This window comes from Melanotaenia boesemani, chromosome 8 (genome assembly GCF_017639745.1).
Source record: "Melanotaenia boesemani isolate fMelBoe1 chromosome 8, fMelBoe1.pri, whole genome shotgun sequence".
In the NCBI taxonomy this organism is placed as follows: domain Eukaryota; kingdom Metazoa; phylum Chordata; class Actinopteri; order Atheriniformes; family Melanotaeniidae; genus Melanotaenia; species Melanotaenia boesemani.
In genome coordinates, this window is record NC_055689.1 from 11,626,787 (window position 1) to 11,649,023 (window position 22,237).

The 22,237-nt window shown below is 40.5% G+C and overlaps 1 protein-coding gene across 1 annotated transcript in view; it reads left to right on the top strand.

Moving 5' to 3' along the window:
* zswim5 (zinc finger, SWIM-type containing 5) overlaps positions 1 to 21,976 on the top strand; it is a 59,311-nt gene extending 37,335 nt beyond the window's left edge. Inside the window, exons 2-16 of the mRNA XM_041992746.1 lie at positions 4,010 to 4,197; positions 4,326 to 4,494; positions 5,723 to 5,871; positions 6,750 to 6,900; positions 7,782 to 7,958; positions 8,047 to 8,223; positions 8,719 to 8,865; positions 8,971 to 9,108; positions 11,699 to 11,850; positions 12,681 to 12,783; positions 12,874 to 13,009; positions 13,284 to 13,441; positions 14,929 to 15,092; positions 15,357 to 15,438; positions 16,683 to 21,976. Coding sequence (XP_041848680.1) covers positions 4,010 to 4,197; positions 4,326 to 4,494; positions 5,723 to 5,871; positions 6,750 to 6,900; positions 7,782 to 7,958; positions 8,047 to 8,223; positions 8,719 to 8,865; positions 8,971 to 9,108; positions 11,699 to 11,850; positions 12,681 to 12,783; positions 12,874 to 13,009; positions 13,284 to 13,441; positions 14,929 to 15,092; positions 15,357 to 15,438; positions 16,683 to 17,545 — 2,954 coding nt within the window. The 3' untranslated portion in view covers positions 17,546 to 21,976. The remainder of the gene's footprint in view (positions 1 to 4,009; positions 4,198 to 4,325; positions 4,495 to 5,722; positions 5,872 to 6,749; positions 6,901 to 7,781; positions 7,959 to 8,046; positions 8,224 to 8,718; positions 8,866 to 8,970; positions 9,109 to 11,698; positions 11,851 to 12,680; positions 12,784 to 12,873; positions 13,010 to 13,283; positions 13,442 to 14,928; positions 15,093 to 15,356; positions 15,439 to 16,682) is intronic.
* The last annotated feature ends 261 nt before the right edge of the window (positions 21,977 to 22,237 follow it).

Consider the following 22,237-nt stretch of genomic DNA (forward strand, 5'->3'; position numbering starts at 1 on the left):
CATCGGCATAAAGGATGTCAGTTGCAGACAGTGTGTGTAAGGGTTTATAGGGCTGTGCTTTCTACCTGCATCACAACAGACAAAACACACACACAGAGACCCACACAGAACACAGGGCCATGTGATTTTTTACCCCCAAGGATTGGACCAGATCGCTGTACTTGGCAACACTCCCAGTTTACACACATCACACTCCTGATTCATCTTTGTTAGAAATTCATCGTTTTTTTTTTCTTTTCATCAACCCATAGTTTGTGTGTGTTTGTGAGAGAGAGAGAGATTAGTGATATCTGCTGTGAATATCACTGGCTAGTTTGCTCCGTTTCTTCTTTATGCTCACTGTGGCATTAAGAACAAAAGCAGACAGGCTCTGAAAAGGTTGTTTTGTTCACTGTGATTGTGTGTGTGAGTGTGTTTGTGTTTTTTTGTAGACTGTCTGATGCAGTGTCACTGCATCCCCATCTGCTGAAGACATACCATCTACCTCAGCCTTGACACCAAGCGCTGCTGGTGAAAGGAGTAGCACCACATTAGGTTGTAGAACCCCATCTACTAATATCGAAGATTGGTTTGAGCCATAAGCATAAATATGGCAGGTGTCTGAATAAGTAGTTTATTGGATCTTACTTTTTCATGTTCTGAGTACAAAGGTGCTCATTTTTCTTTCCTAATATCAGATGAGAAGATAATCAACTCTTTTATATGTGTGCCATAATGGAATGTGAAGCAGGTGGCTACACAGCCACAGACTAGAAAAATGCTACCCTCAGTCCAAAGTTAACTAAATCTGCCTAGCAACCCAACTGAAGCTCACTGATTAACACATTATATCTTGTTTGTTTAGCTCTTTTGTTGCTAGAGGCAGTGACTTCCTGTTCCCATCCACCCTCCGTTTCCACCTTAGATTTGCTTCATTTTGCTACTGGCCAACTGCAGGAGTTGCTTCTTATCTTCCAAGTCAGAAAGTAACATTTCACGCTCTTCCTTTTAACACAGGCCAATCATAAAGGCCAGATGGTTAGGCTCAATTAAGTGTTGTGTAATCTGTCAGAAAACAACCACATCAACTTTACTTAGGTGTGAATGCCAAAAAACTGCTAACTTACCCAGATAATCAAACCCTGCAGTGATGAGATTTTTTTTTTTTTTTTTGTGAAAATCTGGCAAAGATCGAGGGGAGGGGTGCCAGACAGACGGACTGTGAACTGTGTGCGAGCCATTTTAGACTTGATTGAAAGTGAAAAGAGCAGCGGTGTCACCATCACATTCATCCCATCAGCCGGAGCAACAATAGGCTTTAACCTAACAGACACAGGCGGAAAGAAAAGGGTCTGCAACAGAGAGAGCAGCGATCCCAGCTGTGGGAAAGACTCGACGCTGATCATCATCTGCCATCAAAACTTCTCCCCTTATTTTGAAACACTGGAATTGCAGACACAAGTGCAGCTATGACTGATGACTGACACGACATGATTGAGGCAGCCAGGAGGGGAAGATGGCTCTCAAATGTTCTCTGGGTGCTTTTAAGAAATTCACTCCCTTGATTTCTTGCCTGATCTTTGGTTCTCTGTTGGAATAACTTGACTCTCTTATGCTCATCTGTGGTTGGTGCTAATTAGCTTTACAGGTGAAAGAGGAGAGGGATGGAGAGCCATTTCTGACATTTAAAAAATGAATGCACTGTGAGACGCACAAAGTAGTTGAGCAGGAGGACTCAGTGGGGGGGGATCGATTTCAACTATCACTGGCAGATGCATCAGCTTCTCTCTCTCTCTCTCTCTCTCTCTCTACAGTCTGTTCTCTCACAGTGTCTCACTCATCCTTTCTGTCATGGTCAGATGTCCTGTTGGCTCAGTGGACAAAATGTTTCTGTTTAGTGTACTTGTTAATCAGTGGTATGTTGGTTAGTTAAAAATACTAATAATGGTGGTTATTTGTATGGCATACGTAGTAGGGATGTTGTTCGGAAAGGTGTAGGTGAGGTTGATGGCTCGGTCAGCGTGTCAGGTGGTATATGTTGGGTAGTTCAGGTGGTTTTGATTAAAAATATGTGTGATAGCATGCGGTTGTACTGCATTTTGTTGTGTTGTCTATATGATTATAGAAACCTAAAGTCTTAGTTGTTTCTGTCTTTTGAAGGCAGTGAGAGCCCCAATTTTTAGTGTGTTTATTTATTTATTTATTTATTTTAGTGGAAAGTCACAATTCAGAACATGCTTTGGTAAATGAGCGTCACAGTCTGCTCGTTGAACCGCATGTCGTTTCCAGTGCCACTCCTGTAGCTCTTTATCTTTCTTTGTCTTAGTGAAAGCAGTTTGCAGTTGATTGGATCTCGTTGTGTGTGTGTGTGTGTGTGTGTGTGTGTGTGTGTGTGTGTGTGTGTGTGTGTGTGTGTGTGTGTGTGTGTGTGTGTGTGTGTGTGTGTGTGAGCTTTCTTGTGTGTGGGTGCTCACAGTATTTGGTCTGGAAAAGCCTATTGTTGGATTTTGCCTGGGAGATGGCTTAAAACACGCTTATTAGGCTGCTCTACCATGCAGGCCTACACCCCAGAATTGATGTATTCGTGTTTGCTTGAGCGCGTGTTGGGGTGTGTGTGTGTTTGTTGGTTTGTCAGAGGTGTAGATGTGCACTTTTCAGGCCTAAGATATCCATATCTTTGCTTTCCAGTTAGCTAGCCCAGCCTCCCTTTATGCGTGCGCCTCTCCCGTGTCTTTTTAGCTGTGAAAGCTGTAGAGGGGTTGCTATGGTTTGGAGAGATACAGTAATCCTCTGTGTACATACACACACCTCACCTCATAAATAATTGACCTGTCACAGTGAGAGGACATGGCATACAAGATACACTCTTCCCTCCTCAATTTTCTTTTCTCCTCTAACGTTTTTCTTCCTGTCTTGTCCCCTTTATCCTCAGTTTCCTCACTGAACTTTTTTTTTCTTTTTTAACTTTTAGAGCCATGGCTGTTTTAGGCTCAAAGGTTACAGGAGCAACCAGATATTTAAATTTACCAGTGAATTTAATCCTTTTCCAAGATCTGACCAGAAGTAAAAGCATTCAAATATAAAATAGAAGAAAAATGTATCCAGAGCCCTATAACAATATAATCCTTAATGTTAACTAATGTTGAGCACAAGTGTTAATGATCTTTAAAACGAGCCGCAACCACCCCCTTGAAGATTTTGCTCGTTTTCTCGTCAAATTTTCTGAGAAGTTTCCTGAAAGAGTCACCGAGTTGAGGACAGTTGTATTAGTAGGCAGCTTAAATTTAATCATCTTTCTTAATTTGTTCCATAAAAGAAAATTTACAGATTATTATCTGCTTTTGGTTTAAAGCAATGCCTAGCATGCTTAATGTTTGGAGGAACATTGGTGTTCAGAATCTGTCAAACCAATGTACTTGTGTGTGAAATTGGCCAAGTAGAATCAGCTATGCCTGATTTGCCATTAAAAGTACAGGAAATAGTTGCCCACAGATGTTCAACCACAACCCAGCACAGGTCAACAGTTAATGGTCAGCACAGTGTGTGGTGGCTCTAAAGATAAACGGTGCAAAGCAGAGTTAGTTTATTTATTTAGCCAACTGTCCTTACTATCCTGGGGGCAGAATGTGTGTGTGTGTGTGTGTGTGTGAGTTCATGTGTGGGCAGGAAATGATCCCAACCTAGCAACCCCCTTTTCTACTGCACATACACACACATGCATTTAGACAAAAAGAAGTAGGAGCCGAGTATCAGATGGCACAGTGCCCTGTTGATGAAGTCTCATTAAGATGTGCGTGTTTTGTTCTTAAGGTTTACCCTTTATGTTTGTAGAAGCTCGGATTACCACCGATACCCCCATCCCTCCTTCTTTTCTTCTTCTCTTGTGTTTCTTATCTTCAACAGTTCACATGAAAAAAAGCTAACATCTGAAGCTAAAATTTAAAATCTGGATTGATTAGACTAACCTTCAACGTCTACAAAACATTATAACTTATGTTTCTTCCCTTTGTTCTTTCTTGTGTGTTTGCAGGATTTCACCTCAGTGGCACAGTAACAGAGCCAGCCACATCTTCAGAGCCAGAGGTAACCCACAAGGTGGCCATCAGCTTTGACCGCTGCAAGATCACCTCTGTCACCTGTGGCTGCGGGAACCGAGACATTTTCTACTGTGCGCACGTGGTGGCGCTCTCTCTTTATCGAATTCGCAAGCCCGAACAGGTATAAACTTAAAGCTTTTCAACACAGTGATGTCTTTCAACTTCTTCTAGTTGAAAACATTTTCACAAGTTAACACTAAGCTAGCTAGCCGACCATTTACAATACTCTAACTTCTCTGTCTGATGCAGGTGAAACTGCGGCTGCCTATATCAGAGACGTTGTTTCAGATGAATAGAGATCAGCTGCAGAAGCTGGTCCAGTATCTGATCACAGCCCACCACACTGAGGTGCTTCCCACCGCTCAGAAACTTGCAGATGAGATCCTGTCCTCCAACTCTGAGATCAACCAGGTTCATGGTGAGACCACAACTTTTTTCTCTTTTCTTTTTAGAGCAACTTTAGAGTTTTGTTGATCCTACAGAGAGGTGCAGCTCTTTTCTAAATTCTTGAAAAGTTCCAGCACTGTGGAGGTGCTATCCATCCCTCTGCAGTGATATCTTCACAGCAACAGGCCAGACTTAAAAGCCATCAGACTTAAAACATGCTGCATGCTAGCCCACTGGCTGCTGCACATCAGAGTTCCTGATTACTCCAGCAAAGCGGCAAGCCGGGCTTCAAATGGCTCGTTTGATTTCTTAGTTTCCGCTCTACCTCCTCCCACTGACAGGAGTAGGTTGAATAAAGCAGAAAAAGAAGGGTTGATTGATGAAATGGATGCAGGAGAAGACATGGGGAGAGGTGTGTGAAGAAGAAGGGTGGACACTGAAAGGAAGAGACAGGAGAAATTCGCTTAGGTAAACAGGAGAAAGGAGATGGAGGATGAAAGTGCCGGAGAAAGTACTAAGACGAGGAGAACCACAAGAGTTCTGCATAGGGGAAACAACAAACTAGACACATCCTTTACCAAACAAAAAGTCTTCTTCTGTTTTTCTATTTCATCCTCCTCGCTAAATGTTGACATTCTCCAGTGTGCAAATGCAGGAAGCCCCGCACTGTGCTTCCTGTCTGTTTGACAAGGGGGATCATGGGGGTTGAAGTTCAGTCGGTCCAGGAGCGAGCCTTCCTTTGATAGAGGAATGTTGCTGTTTGCTGTGGTGCTCTCTTGGCCAGTTGGAAACACATCTCTGGGCTTTCCTCAGCTCGCTTCCTGCAAGATCAAAAGCACCTTCCCCCTCCAGAGCGTATCTGCATTTCTCCGCAGTATTAGTCTGACACACAGGGAATCACAAAGCAGAAAAAATAAAGTTGGCTTGATGTTCCCTCAGTGTAATTCAAGCTGCCTTTCTGAAGTGTCGTGTAGCTGCAGTCTAAGTTGAATGCAAAACAAAGATGTATGAGAGCAGCGTGTAGCAGCAGGTTTAAATGAACGTCATTCAAAATATCCATCAGCCACAAAGGATTTATGTTTTGTTTTTTTTTTTGTAGGGGTGTGAATTGAGAACAGGAAATGTCCAAGGGGATAAACACACTTTGATGCACATAGGGGGGTGTTATTGTTAGAAAGCATGTGCTCTCCTGTTGCTGTCTTCACACATTTCTGCTTCTTTGGCTCTCCTTTAACATCTCTATGTGCTCGTATCCTCAGGTGCGCCAGACCCAACCGCAGGCGCCAGCATTGACGACGACAACTGCTGGCATCTAGATGAGGATCAAGTCAGGGAGCAGGTCAAACAGTTTTTGTCCCAGGGAGGATACTACGGCTCTGGGAAGCAGCTCAACTCCATGTTCGCTAAGGTTCACATCACTGGTCCTTACCTTCAAAATGTCCATTCAAACCAGGAATTAGTCATTAAAATAACCACAAAAAAGAAGAAGAAGAAGTAAAAAAAAAAAAAGCCATTTAATATATACCGGAGATGGTTTTTCTAAGATGTGTCATAGAATATCACACAAATCTTGACCTCAAATTTTTCAAACATCAACCGATCTGGAATCAGGCTGGATTGTAGCATTTCTCTTTGAGTGAGACAAGGTCACTTGACACTGTAATGAGATTGCAGCTCTCCATGTCAGGGCTGAACCATTTCTTTTATTTAGCTTTAAGTGGCATTCAGAAAGTTTTATAGTCTCATGTAAAGGTGGAGTCCTCTGCATGCCGTATTTTACTATTTTGCCAACAATTAATTAAGGACATATTTACTATCGTCTTTTCTTTTAACTGTTCAAGCTGGTATTTGACTGAAAGATTGTAGTTGTTTCCTTTGTAAATAAATGGCTGGTGTGAGACTAAACCTCTGACACACAGAGTAGTAAAGCCATAGTGGACAGGAAGTGCACTTTATTAGTGTAAAAATCTGGCAAACATGGGATCCTAACATTTCTTACATCCAGTTTTTAAGCTAAACAAAGCTAAGTCACCACATACAAGAGACAAGAAAATGAGAGTTTTTCAGGGTAAATCAGCACAAAATGTTGGCATATTCTCTGTTTATGTCTACAGTATGTTAGCCAATTGCCATGGTTATTTTATAGATGTAGTCATTTGCACACATTCATAGTTGTTTTTTCTCTTCTGTGGTTTGTTCTGATGAGCACATATCAATATGCCCTCATGGAAGCAGGTCAGCCTTTCATTGATTCCTCACAGAAACTAAGCCTGCTAATTTGTCCAGGTACGGGAGATGCTACGAATGCGAGACTCCAACGGCGCCCGTATGCTAACGCTCATAACGGAACAATTTATGGCAGACCCCCGACTGTCGCTATGGAGACAGCAAGGCACAGGCATGACGGACAAGTGTCGGCAGCTCTGGGACGAGTTGGGTAAGAGCTGCAAGAAAAATGTCTCACACAAACACGCCACCAGGAAGACTTATTTGTTTACAAGCTCTCCAAATCGTCCCATCAGCTTTATAGTTGGTCCATCAATAAGTGCAGGTCAGACAGCAAGGTCTGCAGAAACGTCCAGGGTGTCAGTTTCTAAGACAAATATCTAGTCACCTGGTCGGGTAAGCATTGAGGTTATCCAGTCAGCTGCCGCCCTTCCTGCCCCAGGCTTCTCCTCTCACTTCCTGCACGCAGTGAATGATAAAGGTTGCTGATCAATACAGCCGCTCAACTTCTCTGCAATCAATCTCGGCATTTAGGAGGTCAATAAGAACACTTCCTGGGTGAGTAAGTGAGTGAGATCATGACACAGACGGAAATAACAGCCGGACCATTAGATCATTTTTCTTAGTGATGCAGACGTCGGACGTAGTCGCAGGTTTATGTTTGTAGAACAAGTTATTTATTGCTGAGTAGTAAAAGAAAAGCCACTGAGCTGCCTGTTGGAATCACATATGTGATTAAAAAAGGTTTAAATGAAATCACTTGTGAAAACTTCTTCAATCGTTCAGTTGATTCTCCAAATTTCCAGCAATAAAATTAATTCTGTGAGAAATCTGTAAATGGTTAAAAAAATGCACATTATTATTCCCGATCCAAAGCTATGCCTCTCTTTTTTACCATTTCTTTTCATGAATGACATGAAAAACATAATGAAGTTTCCAAAGCATGTTTTTATTCCACAAGGGTAGGCTGTCAGTATTTTCTGGATGACATATGGCATATGGATTGTTCAAAGCAAAATACTGAGGAAAAGAACAAAATGACACTCATTTAATTTGATTTTATGACATTTGAATGTCTCCCTGTCCCCCCAGGTGCATTGTGGGTGTGTGTGGTGCTAAATCCCCACTGTAAGAGTGAGGAAAAGAGCAGCTGGCTGAAGCAGCTGAAGAAGTGGGGAGACATGGATGTCTGCCCGCTGGAGGACGGAAACTATGGCAGCGAGCTTCCAAACATCACCAATGCTCTGCCTCAGAGTAACCTTGCGCAAGGTCTGCACAAAAACACACCTGCTTGATTTGGTTTGAATTAGCTTTAGTCTGAACAAAAACAATAACTTTGCTGTGTACCTGGCATCAGACTCCCTGTCTAGGCCAAGGAGGACGGTGTTCAGTCGGGCCATTGAGGCCTGCGACCTTCACTGGCAGGACAGCCACCTGCAGAGGATCATCAGCAGCGACTACTACATGTCTCCGTCCTACCAGAGAGAGGGGGAGAGCCTTCTGTTTAACCCACAGGGGCTGCCGCTTTGGCTAGGTACAAAGTTACCGCTGATTTCCTGGAAAACAAACTGAGTTGGTCTATTGCATATTTTACTTTTTGCAATGTAAAATGTATTTAGTCACATTATACATTGATTGGCAATAAAAATGTGAAATAATAATCACGCACACTTTCTGCTCCCCTAAAGTGCAGAAAAACTTGATTTCTTAGAAAAATGACAAGGTTTGTGTGACATTTCCACACAGAATCTCTGTCTACTGAAAGCTAACCCAACACACACACAGCAATTCTGCTGATATTGAAGCCAGTATCTGCAGTAAGCAGCTTCCAGCTAAGATCTGTCAGATTCTGCAACTTAAGCCAGCTATCACACACACACACACACACACACTTTCTGCTGAGACTGCACTGTGGGTGCCTGTGTGTTTGTTAGTGTATGTGCCACTGCTAGCTACATCATATGTCCTTACATTTGTGTTGTGTGGTTGTACAAAAATCATAAAACATGTTTCCCTATCCACCACACAGACCATGTCCCAACTGCGTGTGCTCGCGTCGATGCTCTGCGTTCCCACGGTTACTCCAGGGAAGCGTTGCGATTGGCCGTTGCCATCATTAACACTCTCCGCCTTCAGCAGCAGAGACAGATGGACGTCTACAAACACCAAAAGAAAGGTGCTTGCAAACAGACACATGGTGTGTGTCACACTGTCCAGTATGTAAAGAGAGTGCGGTCATTTTAACATCAGCTCTCTTTTTTGTCTTCCGCTGTGTTCTCAGAGCTTCTCCAGAGAGGCATTACCTCCACCACCAACCTGGAAGGCTGGGTCGGTCATCCTTTAGACCCGATTGGCTGCCTGTTCATCACGCTCACAGAAACGTGCCGTGTGGATGACGACAACACCATGGACACTGGAGGTATGAGGGAAAACAAAACATAGCTTTCATTCCTTTTTTGTGGTAGTAATATGAAGCCCTTCTCAAACATGAGATGTGTAACATTAATGGCTTCATCATTGTTTTAACATGTGATGAACATGTTATTCACTCTTCCGTCATTGTTCCTGCATGCTCACGTACCAACAGATTAATTACAATTCTTAACTAAAATCTCCCAAGTAATGATTTCTTATTAAACGGTTTTAAAATACTTAAAAAAGATTATCATACTTTCTTTCTCGATTCCAGAAAATTTGCCATGACATTGTCCAACATATTAAACAAGGATAAACTCTTTAACACAACTCTCCGAAGAGACTAAAACATTTTGCTGGCTCCAGCTTTTGTATTCTGTGTTTCTCTGCTTCTTGCCTTTATGTGGATCGATGGTAGGATTTATGAAAATTATCCTTATTTACAAACATAGTGATAAATAAATTAAGATCAAAATGATCCATCAACTACATATCTGTATTTTGGACGGCAGCACCGCCAGTCTTTCAGTCTGCCTGCTCAATTGTGAAGCCAAAATTTAAGATGCACCTCAGAAAAAGTACTTAACCAGTCATAAACCTGCTCCCCAGCCTAGGGCTGGGCAATATGGCCTAAAAATAAAAAATCTCAGATTTTTTATAACCAAATCCGATTTCCAATTTTAATCGATTTTTTTTTTCTTTTCTTTTACAAAAAATAAATAAACTTATTAAAAACATGTATTAGTTTATATAGATGAATGGCAGCAAAAATAAAGCATATAATGTCATAGCTTTTCCACCACATAAACGACTTCATATCTTACACAGAAATATGCGACACACTCCATCTGTGATCTCTTTCCATCTGGATCCTTATCATACAGGATTCACTGCAGAAAAAATTCCCCTGATGAAGGTTGTCTCTTAACTAGGATTTGTGGGTTAAGTTGTCTTCTGCATCGCATAGAGAGCAGCGTTTCTCACTGCAGTTATATGCACAGCTAAATCCCAGGCCTGAGTGAAGGGTCACTTCACTGAAAATCTATCAGACAAACACCGTTCTGGTGTGGAGGGAGGGCTAAGTCTGCTGCTAACTAACTATGGAAAAAAAAATCCCGATTTTCATAAAAATAAATCTCCAGAATTGGAAAATTTGATTTATCGATTTTATCGATTAATCACCGAGCCCTGCCCCAGCCTCCTATACATTAGTCAAAGGAGTTATTTTCTAGAGACAAGGAGTCATTTCTGGATCTTTTTGCCATCTGATGTAGTTTAAACGCAGAGCAAAGGTGATCAGCAGTGACTCATCACACCACAGACTCCATGTTCTTACACAAGGACGAGTCGCTGTTGTGCTGCAAACAGCCATAAACTAGCAGAGCATAATGGATCAGACTGGAACACCCGGCTCATTTACACCACACTCAGTCTGTGTGTGTGCGCTCGCATGTGGGTGGTATGTATAGAATCCATCCCCATTTGCATTTCTAACCCTGCCCAGGGAGTACTTTCTTCCTTGCACCAGTGGCCATTGCGACAGATCAGAATAGGGGTTGGGTTTTTTCATTGTCACCAGGCTACTGGGAACTATTGTCATTTCAAACAATGCTGACAACTGGCACAGTTGTGTGTGTGTGTTGGAGTCAGTGAATGAATGATGGTGCTGTTTTTGGAGCATGAGGAAAGTGGTATGAGAACTTTGTGTGTAGCCTGGTTGCCATGCTTTCATTCCCTGTGGAGAACAGCTGGGAACATCTGTTATAAAGTGAGCTCATGTAAGCTTTGCATCACCCAATCAGAATGCACTTTTCTGTTTGGTGTTTTCAAATCAACCAACCAGTTTAGCGCCTGTGAGGGGGAATTAGATGAAGTTAACAGTGGGGTTAAGTCTGTAGGACCAGTTTCCACTTTTCCCTTGACCTCAGCACATGCAAACACACACACTCACAGCACACATATCCTTGGAATAAACAGGATTTAAGGGGGGGGGGGGGGGGGGGGGGGGGTCTGTTGCTCAGAGGGGATTTAAACCAAATGACAGGGCGGGGAGCAAGACTGAACAAATGGACACCAATCAGCAGCTGAGACTCTCATTGCATCTGTTGTCACTTATACTCTTCAAGCATTAGCAGCCATCTTATTTTTTTTTTAACAAGCAAGTAAATGGCACATTGATATCGGATGCAGCTTTTATTTAGTCATTAAACTGACAACCTGCTAAAATTTTATTTAATTTTCATTAAATTGTTTTGTTAGATTTCTTTTTCTACACATGTGAGCACCATTACTAATCCCTTGGATCTCTCTATAAAAAATATACTCATTCCAGGCACCTTTTTCCATTATTTTACTGGGAAATAATGGCTATGGGTATGTTGCTACAGTCATGTAGCCTTAATATTGAGAATGACTGCATTAATAAACAATAACAAAACCAAATTTCTCTCAGTTTCTTAAACTGGAATTTCTGATTATTCAGATTATGATTCTTTATTGAAATTGTGGAAAAACAGAAGAATTAGCAGTAGCAGGTGTGTTTTGTGTTCAGATTAATTATATTTTGTTTGCATTTTTATTTCCTGTGTCTTTAGAGGGCGACCCAAGACCTCCAGTGTACCACCATGTGCCGGTGTGGGGCAGCTCCGATGGGGGAGAGTCCTACCTGACTCTGGCCTTAGAGGTGGCTCTGATGGGTATGGGCCAGCAGAGAATAATGCCAGAAGGACTGTATGCTCAGGATAAGGTAACACTTCTTAGATGGCTTATTTATTTTTATTTCTCTATAAGAGTACATGGTACAGTTAAGATATTGAGCTTGCTAACCAATGGAAGCATTGCTTTACTGAAATATGTTAGTGGCTCACTGTATATTTTTAAAAGGGTGGATGAATTTGCGCATTAACAACAGCATTGCCATGATAGAAAATCACTATAATTTAATATCTGTTGGAAGTAAATGCCATGTTAAAAGACAGAAAAGGTCACAGCATTTTTGTGTCTTGAAAAACAAGTAGACAGCACTTAAGTTCACTTTAAATTAGCATAAATCCAAGGAACATTTCTTTGTGTAAATGGTAATCTACTTTAGAGGGCTTAACACGGCTGCCTCAGACCTTTCTTAATGTCTCTGGAATTAGCAGCAATATTCATGCTGTAAGCAGGAATTGTATTTAAAACCAATCACATGTGTGAAAGGACCTTGTACAATATCCTTGGCTTGAATGAAATCAATTTCTGTCACGTAACAAAAGTTATGCACAGATGCATGAGTAAGAAGTATTAAAAGTTCCCCGCTGGTCCTTAATACCTCTTACTCAAAATCCTTACTTAAAAACGTATTAAAACTTCAAAGAATTACAATCTTTTCCAATTTATCTTGTGTCTAACTTATTGCATGTACGTTTCCTATTGTTCAGGCAGTCCTGACAGATACTTGTCATATTAGTTCAACTCATGATCGTAGTTTTTTTTGATGCTTCAGGGCAGTTTTCTGCTTTTCCATCAAGTTCATTCAATCTTAACATTGACTGCCAAGTAACAGTGAGTACTGTTTGTGTTTTCAACGTGGTCCAGGTGTGTCGTAACGAAGAGCAGATTGTTGCAAAGCTGCAAGAACTTGAGCTGGATGAACTCTTGGTTCAAACGCTTCGGAAACAGGCCATGCAGTTATTAGAAGGTACAACAAAGCCCTTTTATGTACTTCCAATGAGATATATTTGAGATGAAAGATTAATTAATCATTTCTTTTTTCTTTCCATGGCTCCAGCTGGTCCATTCAGCGGTCTGGGAGAGGTCATTCACAGGGAAAGTGTGCCCATGCACACCTTTGCCAAGTACCTCTTTTCAGCTCTGCTGCCACATGATGCAGATCTGGCTTATAAGGTGGCTCTCCGTGCCATGAGGTCAGTTTCTGTTCACAACAACATGAGAACATCGCTTGCTTTACACAAAGAGCCCGCTGTTGAAAAAAATAACCTAACACTTGTAGCCTGGTTTAAACAAAAATTAAACACAATAACCTTTATGGCAATATGACGTATAGGAGAACAGCTCTTTATTTGGCAAGGTGTTTTCTACTAGCAGCCCATCTGTTTAGGTGTGATGGTTGTTTTGTTTTGATCTTGGATTTGAACACTAAAAGTCTATAATAGGTTTTACTCCATGTGTGTCCACAAGGCTGCCGGTGCTGGAGTCGTCAGCGGGCTCCGGAGATGTCGGCCATCCTCATCACGGCATCTCTATAGTTCCCAGCAGATACCCGCGCTGGTTCACTCTGGGACACCTGGAGTCACAGCAGTGTGAGCTGGCCTCAACCATGCTCACTGCTGCTAAAGGTACCACCAGCACATACACACCCATGTTACCACCATGGGAAAAAATTCAATCCGATTAAGATCTGGACTGTTTGCTGTATGTGACATTTAGTTGGCACGTCTTCCTTGAAGAAAAAGTTTTTTCTTCTTGTTGCACACTTGTTACATCATCTTCAGCACACCAACTTTCCAGCGGTGGAATGAAAAAACGTCCAGAATATTTATGCACATTTGAGTATCGACAGTAGAGATAATAGCTGTCATCTCCTCTGGTATTTAACATTACATCAACCCCATATCATCTATGACTTTTGAAAGTTTGCTTTCTTCAAAAAGTCTTTATATGTTTCAGTAGATTCTGCAAGAAAAAAATGAATTTGCCAAATGCAGATTATAATATCATCCACAGTCCGTGACTGATTCTCTTCAGCTCAGTGTAAACTTTATTCTTCCGTTTTAGGCTTTAACCCTTTTAGAGTTTGCATGAAGAAAAAAAGCAAGAGAAAAAAATGTTTATTTGTATTTTTTTCTTTCCTTTGGAAAATGAAAAGTAATAATGATCAATTTAATTTATTTGTTATTTCTGCAAAAGGTTGACATAACAGTTAATAATATAGTAATAATAGTGAAATGGTCAAAATGTGAAACTGTAATGGGATAACAAACACTTAGTTTTGTCATTACGTATCAAAACCAAGATGTAGAGATCATTCAGGCAGATTTTTCCCACTTTTTTTTATAATAATCATTATTATCATGGAAACATTTGCTGTACCAAGTAGAGCCGGCAGTTAAAGTGTTAATGATTAGTTCATTTGTGAATCACATCCAGAAAATCCTATTTCCTTCTGCTGATTTGTGATTTCTTAGAATTTGGTCCCAAACATTGACCTGTGTAAATCACTGTTTTTACTTTTAAAGCAAATTTCTGTCTTGAAGCTTTGACGTCTTCTTTGGCTACCCGTATGTTTCCCTTTTGCAATGTTCCCATTTTGTTTGTACTTGCTCCAAACTTGAGACATGGCTGATTGGGAAAAGTCAACAACTTCGACTGAGCTGAATTACCTTAATGAAGGAGTTTTATACTCCTTTCCATAATTTTAACTGACAGTTGCTTGTTGGGCTCATGTTTACTGCAGCCAGGTGCAACAGCTCATCAAGCTCTGCAAGTACTGCAGACTCTTTGCATTTTTTATACTTGTGCAGGTATTTCTTTTGTTTTAGAAGTGCAATTTACACTGTAATTTAATTTCCATTCCCATCCCTTTTTTACATTACTCAATCTAAAACAAATCAAATAAAAAAATCATATTTTTAGTCATGATTTACAAAGCCTTAATGTTCATTTTAAATTAGTTTTTAAAGTATAACACCGTTGATGAGCAACCCCCAAGAGTGGTGCTTCCATCATTTTTTGCTAGGGGTTGTATATCCTTGTAGAGAAAAAGGCTGTTAATTAAGGCGTTATAAATCAAAACTTGAGTTTGCTCTCTTTTTGTTTCCTACAGGGGACATGTTGAGATTGCGGACGGTGCTGGAGGCCATCCAGAAAAACATTCACTCCTCTTCCTTAATCTTTAAACTGGCCCAGGATGCCTTTAAGATAGCTACACCTGCAGATAGCCCACCTGATATAACCCTGCTTAATGTGGCACTAGAGTTGGGACTGCAGGTAATGTGTGTGTGTGTGTGTGTGTGTGTGTGTGTGTGCGCGTGCAGGCAAAGTTATATGGAGTAATCAGTCTTCAGATTCTAAGACAGTTATCACAAAGCTATTTATATATATATAGCACTTTTCTGAACAAATCAGGCAGACAGTTCCATCTATTACCACATTTAGCTAATAAAATTTCTTAAACAAAAAGTAAATTTTATATTTCTATTGTAGAAAGGAAGCAGGATCAGGAAATCTAATGTTTCCCTGTGTGTTTCGCAGGTAATGAGGATGACACTGTCCACTCTAAACTGGAGGAGGAGAGAAATGGTTCGCTGGCTGGTAACCTGCGCCACTGAAGTCGGTATGTGCTGCCTTTTTACAACCCTCAGTGAGGTTCTGTCATTCTCTAATTAAAGCCTCTGTAGTGAGTTTGGACTTTGTTTCTTCTGCTTTGATGCATTTTAGTTTAGCTTTAAAGCTGGCTGAAGCTGAAATTAATGGTATTGCAGGACAGTTTCATTTACAGCAACTTATCAGCATTAGTTGGAAACGTTTTGAATGCTGCAGAGTAGAGACCGGCACAGGACGTGATTTTCAGTCCCGCCCGCTCCTCCCTGAGCGCCTCCCTGGGACTTCCTTCACCTGACTTCTCGAGGGATTCCCACAGGACCCGATGGATTCCGAGTTTTTTTAATGCTAATTCTGAAGACCATCTTCTCATTACAATTTATGGCAGATTCTTCCAGAGTGCAACGCACTGACCAAGGCTTTGATTGACAACCCACACACAGGCCACCCTGGGCCATGTGACCTCTGCTACTAGTAACAGCAGGCCGCTGCACACTCAGTATAGAGGTTTAAAAAGAAGGATTTCTGCCATCTTCGTCCACAACAATTTGAAAGCGACTCCAAATGTCTGACTTCCCACTTTTGTTAGCTTGCACCTTGTATGCACCATCTCTTATTTTACTTTAAACTGAATAAACCTTGCCCTCAAACTCCTCCTTACCTCTCATCATCTGCTTCCTCTGTCTCACATGCTGTTGTCTGTAAGTCTGTCGGGACATGTGTGGGAGGCTGCACCTGATGTGTTTTGGTCTGGCCGCCCACCCCTGCCCGAGGCTGTGTGAATCCCAGCCGACTCCGCAAGGTTTGTGGCGGGTCTTGCGGGACACGCGGGAATTCCCGCCCGTTGCCGGTTTCAACTACAGAGTTTATTTTGTCTTAAATTGCTGAAATAAATGCAGAATTATCTAAGGTTGAAACAAATAAGGAATCTGTTTCCAACCTTCATAGCTTGGTAAAACAGGATAAAGTCCATATCTTGTTAGAGCAATCGAAGCTCATAGCTTTGCCTGAGGCATCTCTGAGAAAGGAACCAAACAACTTGAGTTTCTCTGCAGTAATGCACAGAAAGATGTTGAACATTCACATGATTGTGATTGTGATTAAGCTAAAAGCTCATGATGATAAAATCATCATATCTAATTTCTGCTCTTGTCTGTCAGATTTCTGTAAGATTTCAGTTATCTGTAAGATTAACTAGGCATTGTTTTACAGTCTGACCACATTAAGGAATTAAATCCCATTTATTTCTCCCCACAGGTCTGCGGGCATTAGTCAGCATCCTGCAGAGCTGGTACACTCTCTTCACACCGACTGAGGCCACCAGCATTGTGGCAGCTACGGTCATGTCCCACAACACCATCCTGCGGCTCAGCCTCGACTACCCCCAGCGAGAGGAGCTGGCCAGCTGTGCAAGAACCCTGGCTCTTCAGTGCGCCATGAAGGACCCACAGAACTGCGCCCTGTCAGCTCTGACACTCTGCGAGAAGGACCACATTGCCTTTGAGACGGCCTATCAGATTGTGATTGACGCAGCGTCAACGGGTATGACCTACTCGCAGCTGTTCACTATCGCGAGGTATATGGAGCATAGGGGATATCCTCTGCGGTCGTTCAAGTTGGCATCTCTTGCCATGACACACCTTAACCTGGCCTACAACCAGGACACACACCCTGCTATTAATGACGTCCTCTGGGCCTGCGCACTCAGCCACTCCCTTGGCAAAAATGAGCTTGCGGCCATTATTCCTTTGGTGGTAAAAAGCGTCCACTGTGCCACGGTGCTTTCCGACATTTTGCGGCGGTGCACCATGACAGCACCCGGTCTCGCTGGCATTCCTGGGAGAAGGAACTCTGGGAAGCTGATGTCAACGGACAAGGCGCCTCTGCGCCAGCTCCTGGACGCCACAATATCGGCGTATATTAACACCACACACTCTCGACTCACACACATAAGTCCGCGGCACTATGGAGAGTTCATAGAGTTCCTGAGCAAAGCACGGGAAACTTTCCTGTTGGCGCAGGACGGCCACATCCAGTTCGCCCAGTTCATAGACAACCTGAAACAGATCTACAAGGGCAAGAAGAAACTGATGATGTTGGTCAGGGAGCGCTTCGGCTGACCTTCCCCTTCTCTCGCAGAGACCCTCTTCTTGGGAAGCAGTTAAACTTATTTGTTTCTATTTAAGGCTTTTTGAATTCTTTGTATTTTTACTTCTTATGTTGAGCCATTTGTTGACTAAGTCTTAACGTTTTGTTCTGTTTTGTTTCTTGAATGTGAACCAAGAAGTGTTCGCAGTACATTGCTCTTCTTCACTGTCACTGCAAACAGGGGACATGACTTGAAATCTCAAAGAAAGCAACAAGAAAAACAGCATCTACCCCTCCCACTAATGGTAAATTAAGTAAGATAAATCAAAAGAATGTGATGACGAAAGCAAAAGAAATGTTTGTTTTATGGCGGTTTATGTTGATATGAAAACCAAATGATCTTGGTGGATGGGGTGTGTACTTCAAGCCAGAAGATGCTTTCAGCTGTGGTAAAGAAGAAGAAGTGGATGAAATGTCAACAAAAGAAAAACATGATGGTCGAAAGCACATGCAGTGTTACTGTCATACCTCGACTATGTTACTTGTCAGCTTTAACTTCTCTTTTAGAAATGGCCTCTTGTTTCTTTCAGGGCTTTGTAGAGGAGAGAGGACATAAAACAGAAGTTGCATGTGGTCTCTCTGTAGAACAAGTCAGTAGCTACATATTTTAAAAACCTTTGCCTTCTGGTTTTGGAGAAATATCTTAAAAGGGCGACCCATAAATCTTCACAGTGTTCATGTTACATCCAAAAGCCTGAGAGTGACATTATTCAAGCTACTTTGGCTAAGAGTTGAGGCTCCATGTGCACATCAGTATATTTGTGTAAACAGAACATCTCTTACATCCTTCTGCAAGCTTAATATTAACAGAAAGAAAATCAAAGCGTATCGGATAGTAGGGTAATCTCGTTCTTGTGTCTCAAAATACCAGTGTACAGCTGCTAATATATTTGTGGCCAAACCTTTACAATGTTTAAAAATTCTGCTTCATTTACTAGAACAATATTTAGGCAACAGGCATTAAAATACAAAACTATGCTTGACTTGTATCGCTTCCTGCTCGGGAGCTTTGTAGCAGTTTAGACCTTGTTGTAACTGCTGGTTGTCCATTCTGCTTGTCACTTCTGTCCCTTTTACATCAGAAGAACATTTACCAGATTTTCTTTCCTCAATGAAAACATCACTTTATGGTATTTAAAGTTTTTGAAGTCAAACATGTCTAATTTTTATAAAACCTAGCCAGCATAAGTGACAAAGATACTAAATCTGTTATGTTGGCACAGAGAATGCAGAGGGATTTATCCAGCTTCAAATAGCCTATTAAAAAAATCATTACATGCTTTTATAGTAAAACTAGGCATGCATAACCCTTGCAGCATAGAGAGTCTGTATTTTTACATTAATAATCTCAAGAAATAATGTAAATTTCAAGTATTGCTAAATGTAACCCTTTAGCGCATGTTAGCTAACACAACAGAGCCAACAACAGAGAGTTTAACCTCTTTTATATTTTACTGTGGAGTTAAAGACAAAATAATAAAACCGGTCAGCATGTAAAAAAGAAACAGAGCAACAGCAAAAATCTCTAAATGAAAGGTTATACTTGATGAGTAAACTAGCACCTTTTTTTGCTAAAACTAACATACGTTAGCTAGAAAAAACTTAGCACCATCTTGTTTGTTGAAACCTTTTGATTAAATCTGCTTGTTCGCAGCCACAACATGAGGCAATTTACTGCAAGAAAACAAAGTAAATCAACTGTGTGTCTGACACCAAAAGAGAAAACATTATTTAGTAAATAATTTTGTTGTTTTAGAGGAGTCATTAATAATTAAAATAAGAATAATGCAAATATAAAAATTTACATCCATTTGCTAGATGACTCCAAGGGAAAATGGGTAAAAAAAAAAATCACTATTAGCAATGCTGTGCTAAATTAGTATAAGTATCTTTTATATAAGCAAATTAGCATAAGTTTGCTATTACATTAGCTAAGGCTTTTTAATGCTGTCTTTTCTGCTTGACCAGCAAAATATATAATTTGGTCTTAGCTTTAGTAATGTTCTGAATAATTTAACAAAAGATTTAAACATTTAAAAGGTTCGAAACTTCACTGTATGCATATAGAAAATGCTATGTTATTTACCCTTATCCTCATGATAGCTAAAGCTAAATGAGTGAGAATTTTAGTTTGTTGGTCTTCTGGTGAAAAAGGGTGTGGAGTTGCATGTGGATGATTCTGGTTATCATTATGGACTGTGAAGATGAGTGGCTTTGTCTTTCTCAAAGGTTTGCATATACACAGTGCACATACAACAGAAACTGTATATTTTATGACTTGATGACTTCATTCTTAGTATTTGAGACCACATGCCTTGGTCATTTTCTCTTTTCTGGGGACATCTACGGTCCCTCATCTTACCCAGTGGCAAAGTGTCAACGTTAATGGCAGTATATTAAGTACAAGAGCTTGAATCTTTACTGATCAGACTAAATGTCATTGTACAAGCACTTCACACAAATACCTCTTCAGTACGTTTCTGCCTGCTTCAGCATTTATTTATATTTTTTTTTTTTTCTTAACTTAGTATGACTGAGTAGGAATGGCAGATATAAGTAGAACCAGACTATATTTTAAAGGAAGAGGTAAAAATCAGAAGTTTTTTTGTTTTGTTTTTTTTGTTGTTTTTTTTTGAGCAGAGGAACGTTGTCTTATCTGCTTTTACATTCCATGAGAGCTACCTTTACTCATTACCTGGGTAGTCAGTCATGACTCTGGGCCTTTTTTTATCTGAAGAAATGCAGATAAACAAATGGGAAAGGAAAACTGAGCAAAAGAGAGAAAAGAGGCTAAACTCAGTTCTCAGGGACATCACTTAAAGAAACAAAACAAAAAGTAGTAGCATTAAGCATTTAAAATATTGTAAATATTAAAGTGTCAATTCAGAAAATTGTAAAATTATAATTATTTATGATAAGTATGTTATGTGTTTGTTTTTCTTTGTGTTCTGGCAGGGTGTACTTGAATTGTTTTGGATGGGGAAATTTGACAGCATTTTTTTTTTTCTTGTAAGAGCAAAGACTTCAAGGCATTTCTCAGGTGCTCCTGTGTACATTTCTTTTATTAAGTTTTTTGCTAAATTTTCCTTTTTTTTTTGTCTCTTTTTTTTTAATTTGCAAAGAAAAAAAAAAACTGTTTTCCTAAAGAAAGCATGTATTATTCAGAGTTGAGGAAAATGAGGGAGCCAGTCATTTATAAACCGATTTGTACTAAAACCTGACTATGCAGAACCACTTTGATGGTGTTGTCACGTCTGAAAAACATAAAAGGCGTGGAGGACAGGACGCAGTGGGCGGAACCACTTTTGAAATGAGGAAGGAGGGGCAGACATGGACAAAATCCAACATGCTTGCATTTGGACAACGCGCAGTCACCAGGCTGCATCTGCTGCAACTTCTAAGGAGACGATAAATGAAACAATGGTGGAAAATGCCTTTCTGACCGATCAATGTACAAAGTTTATTTTTGCTTTATTCTATGTCATCGTTTTGTTTTTGTTTTTTGTTTTTTTTTAAATCAAGACTCAAGCCTTTAGTGTCTTCTCAAAGGTGTTGTGATATGCAGTCACACCACATTAAGATGAAATATACAAATGTGTTAGAAAAAGCAAGTGTGTGAACAAAAGAGATGACCTGTTCATTCCTTCTAACTTTTTAAATTGCTTTCTCACCTCAGAGTTAAATTTTTTGTCATTTAATAGATTTCTTTCCCCATCTGATGTCGCGTATTGCCTCGGTTTCTTTACACTGGGGCATTTCTGGATTAGAAGCAATGCATCATTGTTCGTGTTGGTGCAGCCGCTTCTTCCGTAGTCTTAAAGCACAGTGACTAAGTGCACTGCAGCTGCCTTGTATCCACACAGTGAAGTTGTGCAAAAAAGATGCAAGGTTTCTACATCATAAGAATAATAAAGAGGTAAAAAGATTATGAAATAGAAACATCCTTTTACGACTTGCTTAACTCAGAAACTACAGTCGACTGTTTTAAGCGTCACAACAAAAAATCTCTTCTCTTTGTTAACCGAATCAACCAATTCCTGAGGTTTTCTTAGTTTTCCCTGTCTTTCTTTTGTTTGTAGGAGAGTACTATTTGCTAATAGACGTAGTTTACCTACTGTTTCCCTGTTTGTTTTTGTTTTGGATTTCTTTCTTAACTTAAGGGAAATTTGAAAGTGTTTGTTGCCTCTTTGTGCTACTGATTATGAAAAGGTATTTCCAGTATTTGTTGCCACAGAAGTATCATAGCTTATCATCAACACTTTTTTGTAATTTTTTGTGCAACTTCTTGAGCTACTGTCTATAAAGCAAGAATTTATTACTATTTATGTAACGCTACTACCATTTTATATTGATTTGTGTTGGAATCTCAGTGCTTTTCTATGAATAAAGTGTGAAACACATTACACTGGATGTCTTCTTTTAAATTCATATTTATTCAAGGTAAAAGGTATTAAGTCTGTAAGCTTAAGTACAGATAGAGCGTGCCTCCACTATGTGTATATAGAAGGTGAAGGTCCTCTTCCTCCCAAGCCAAGCACTGCTAGAGAGGGCCTCTTGGATTTCTAACAAAGAATGAGGCAAGAACTATTCAGTTATTTGCAATCTGCAACTTTGTCCTCGTTTCCACCAACGGGTGCGGGCTGGACCGGACGGTTAGGGTGCCG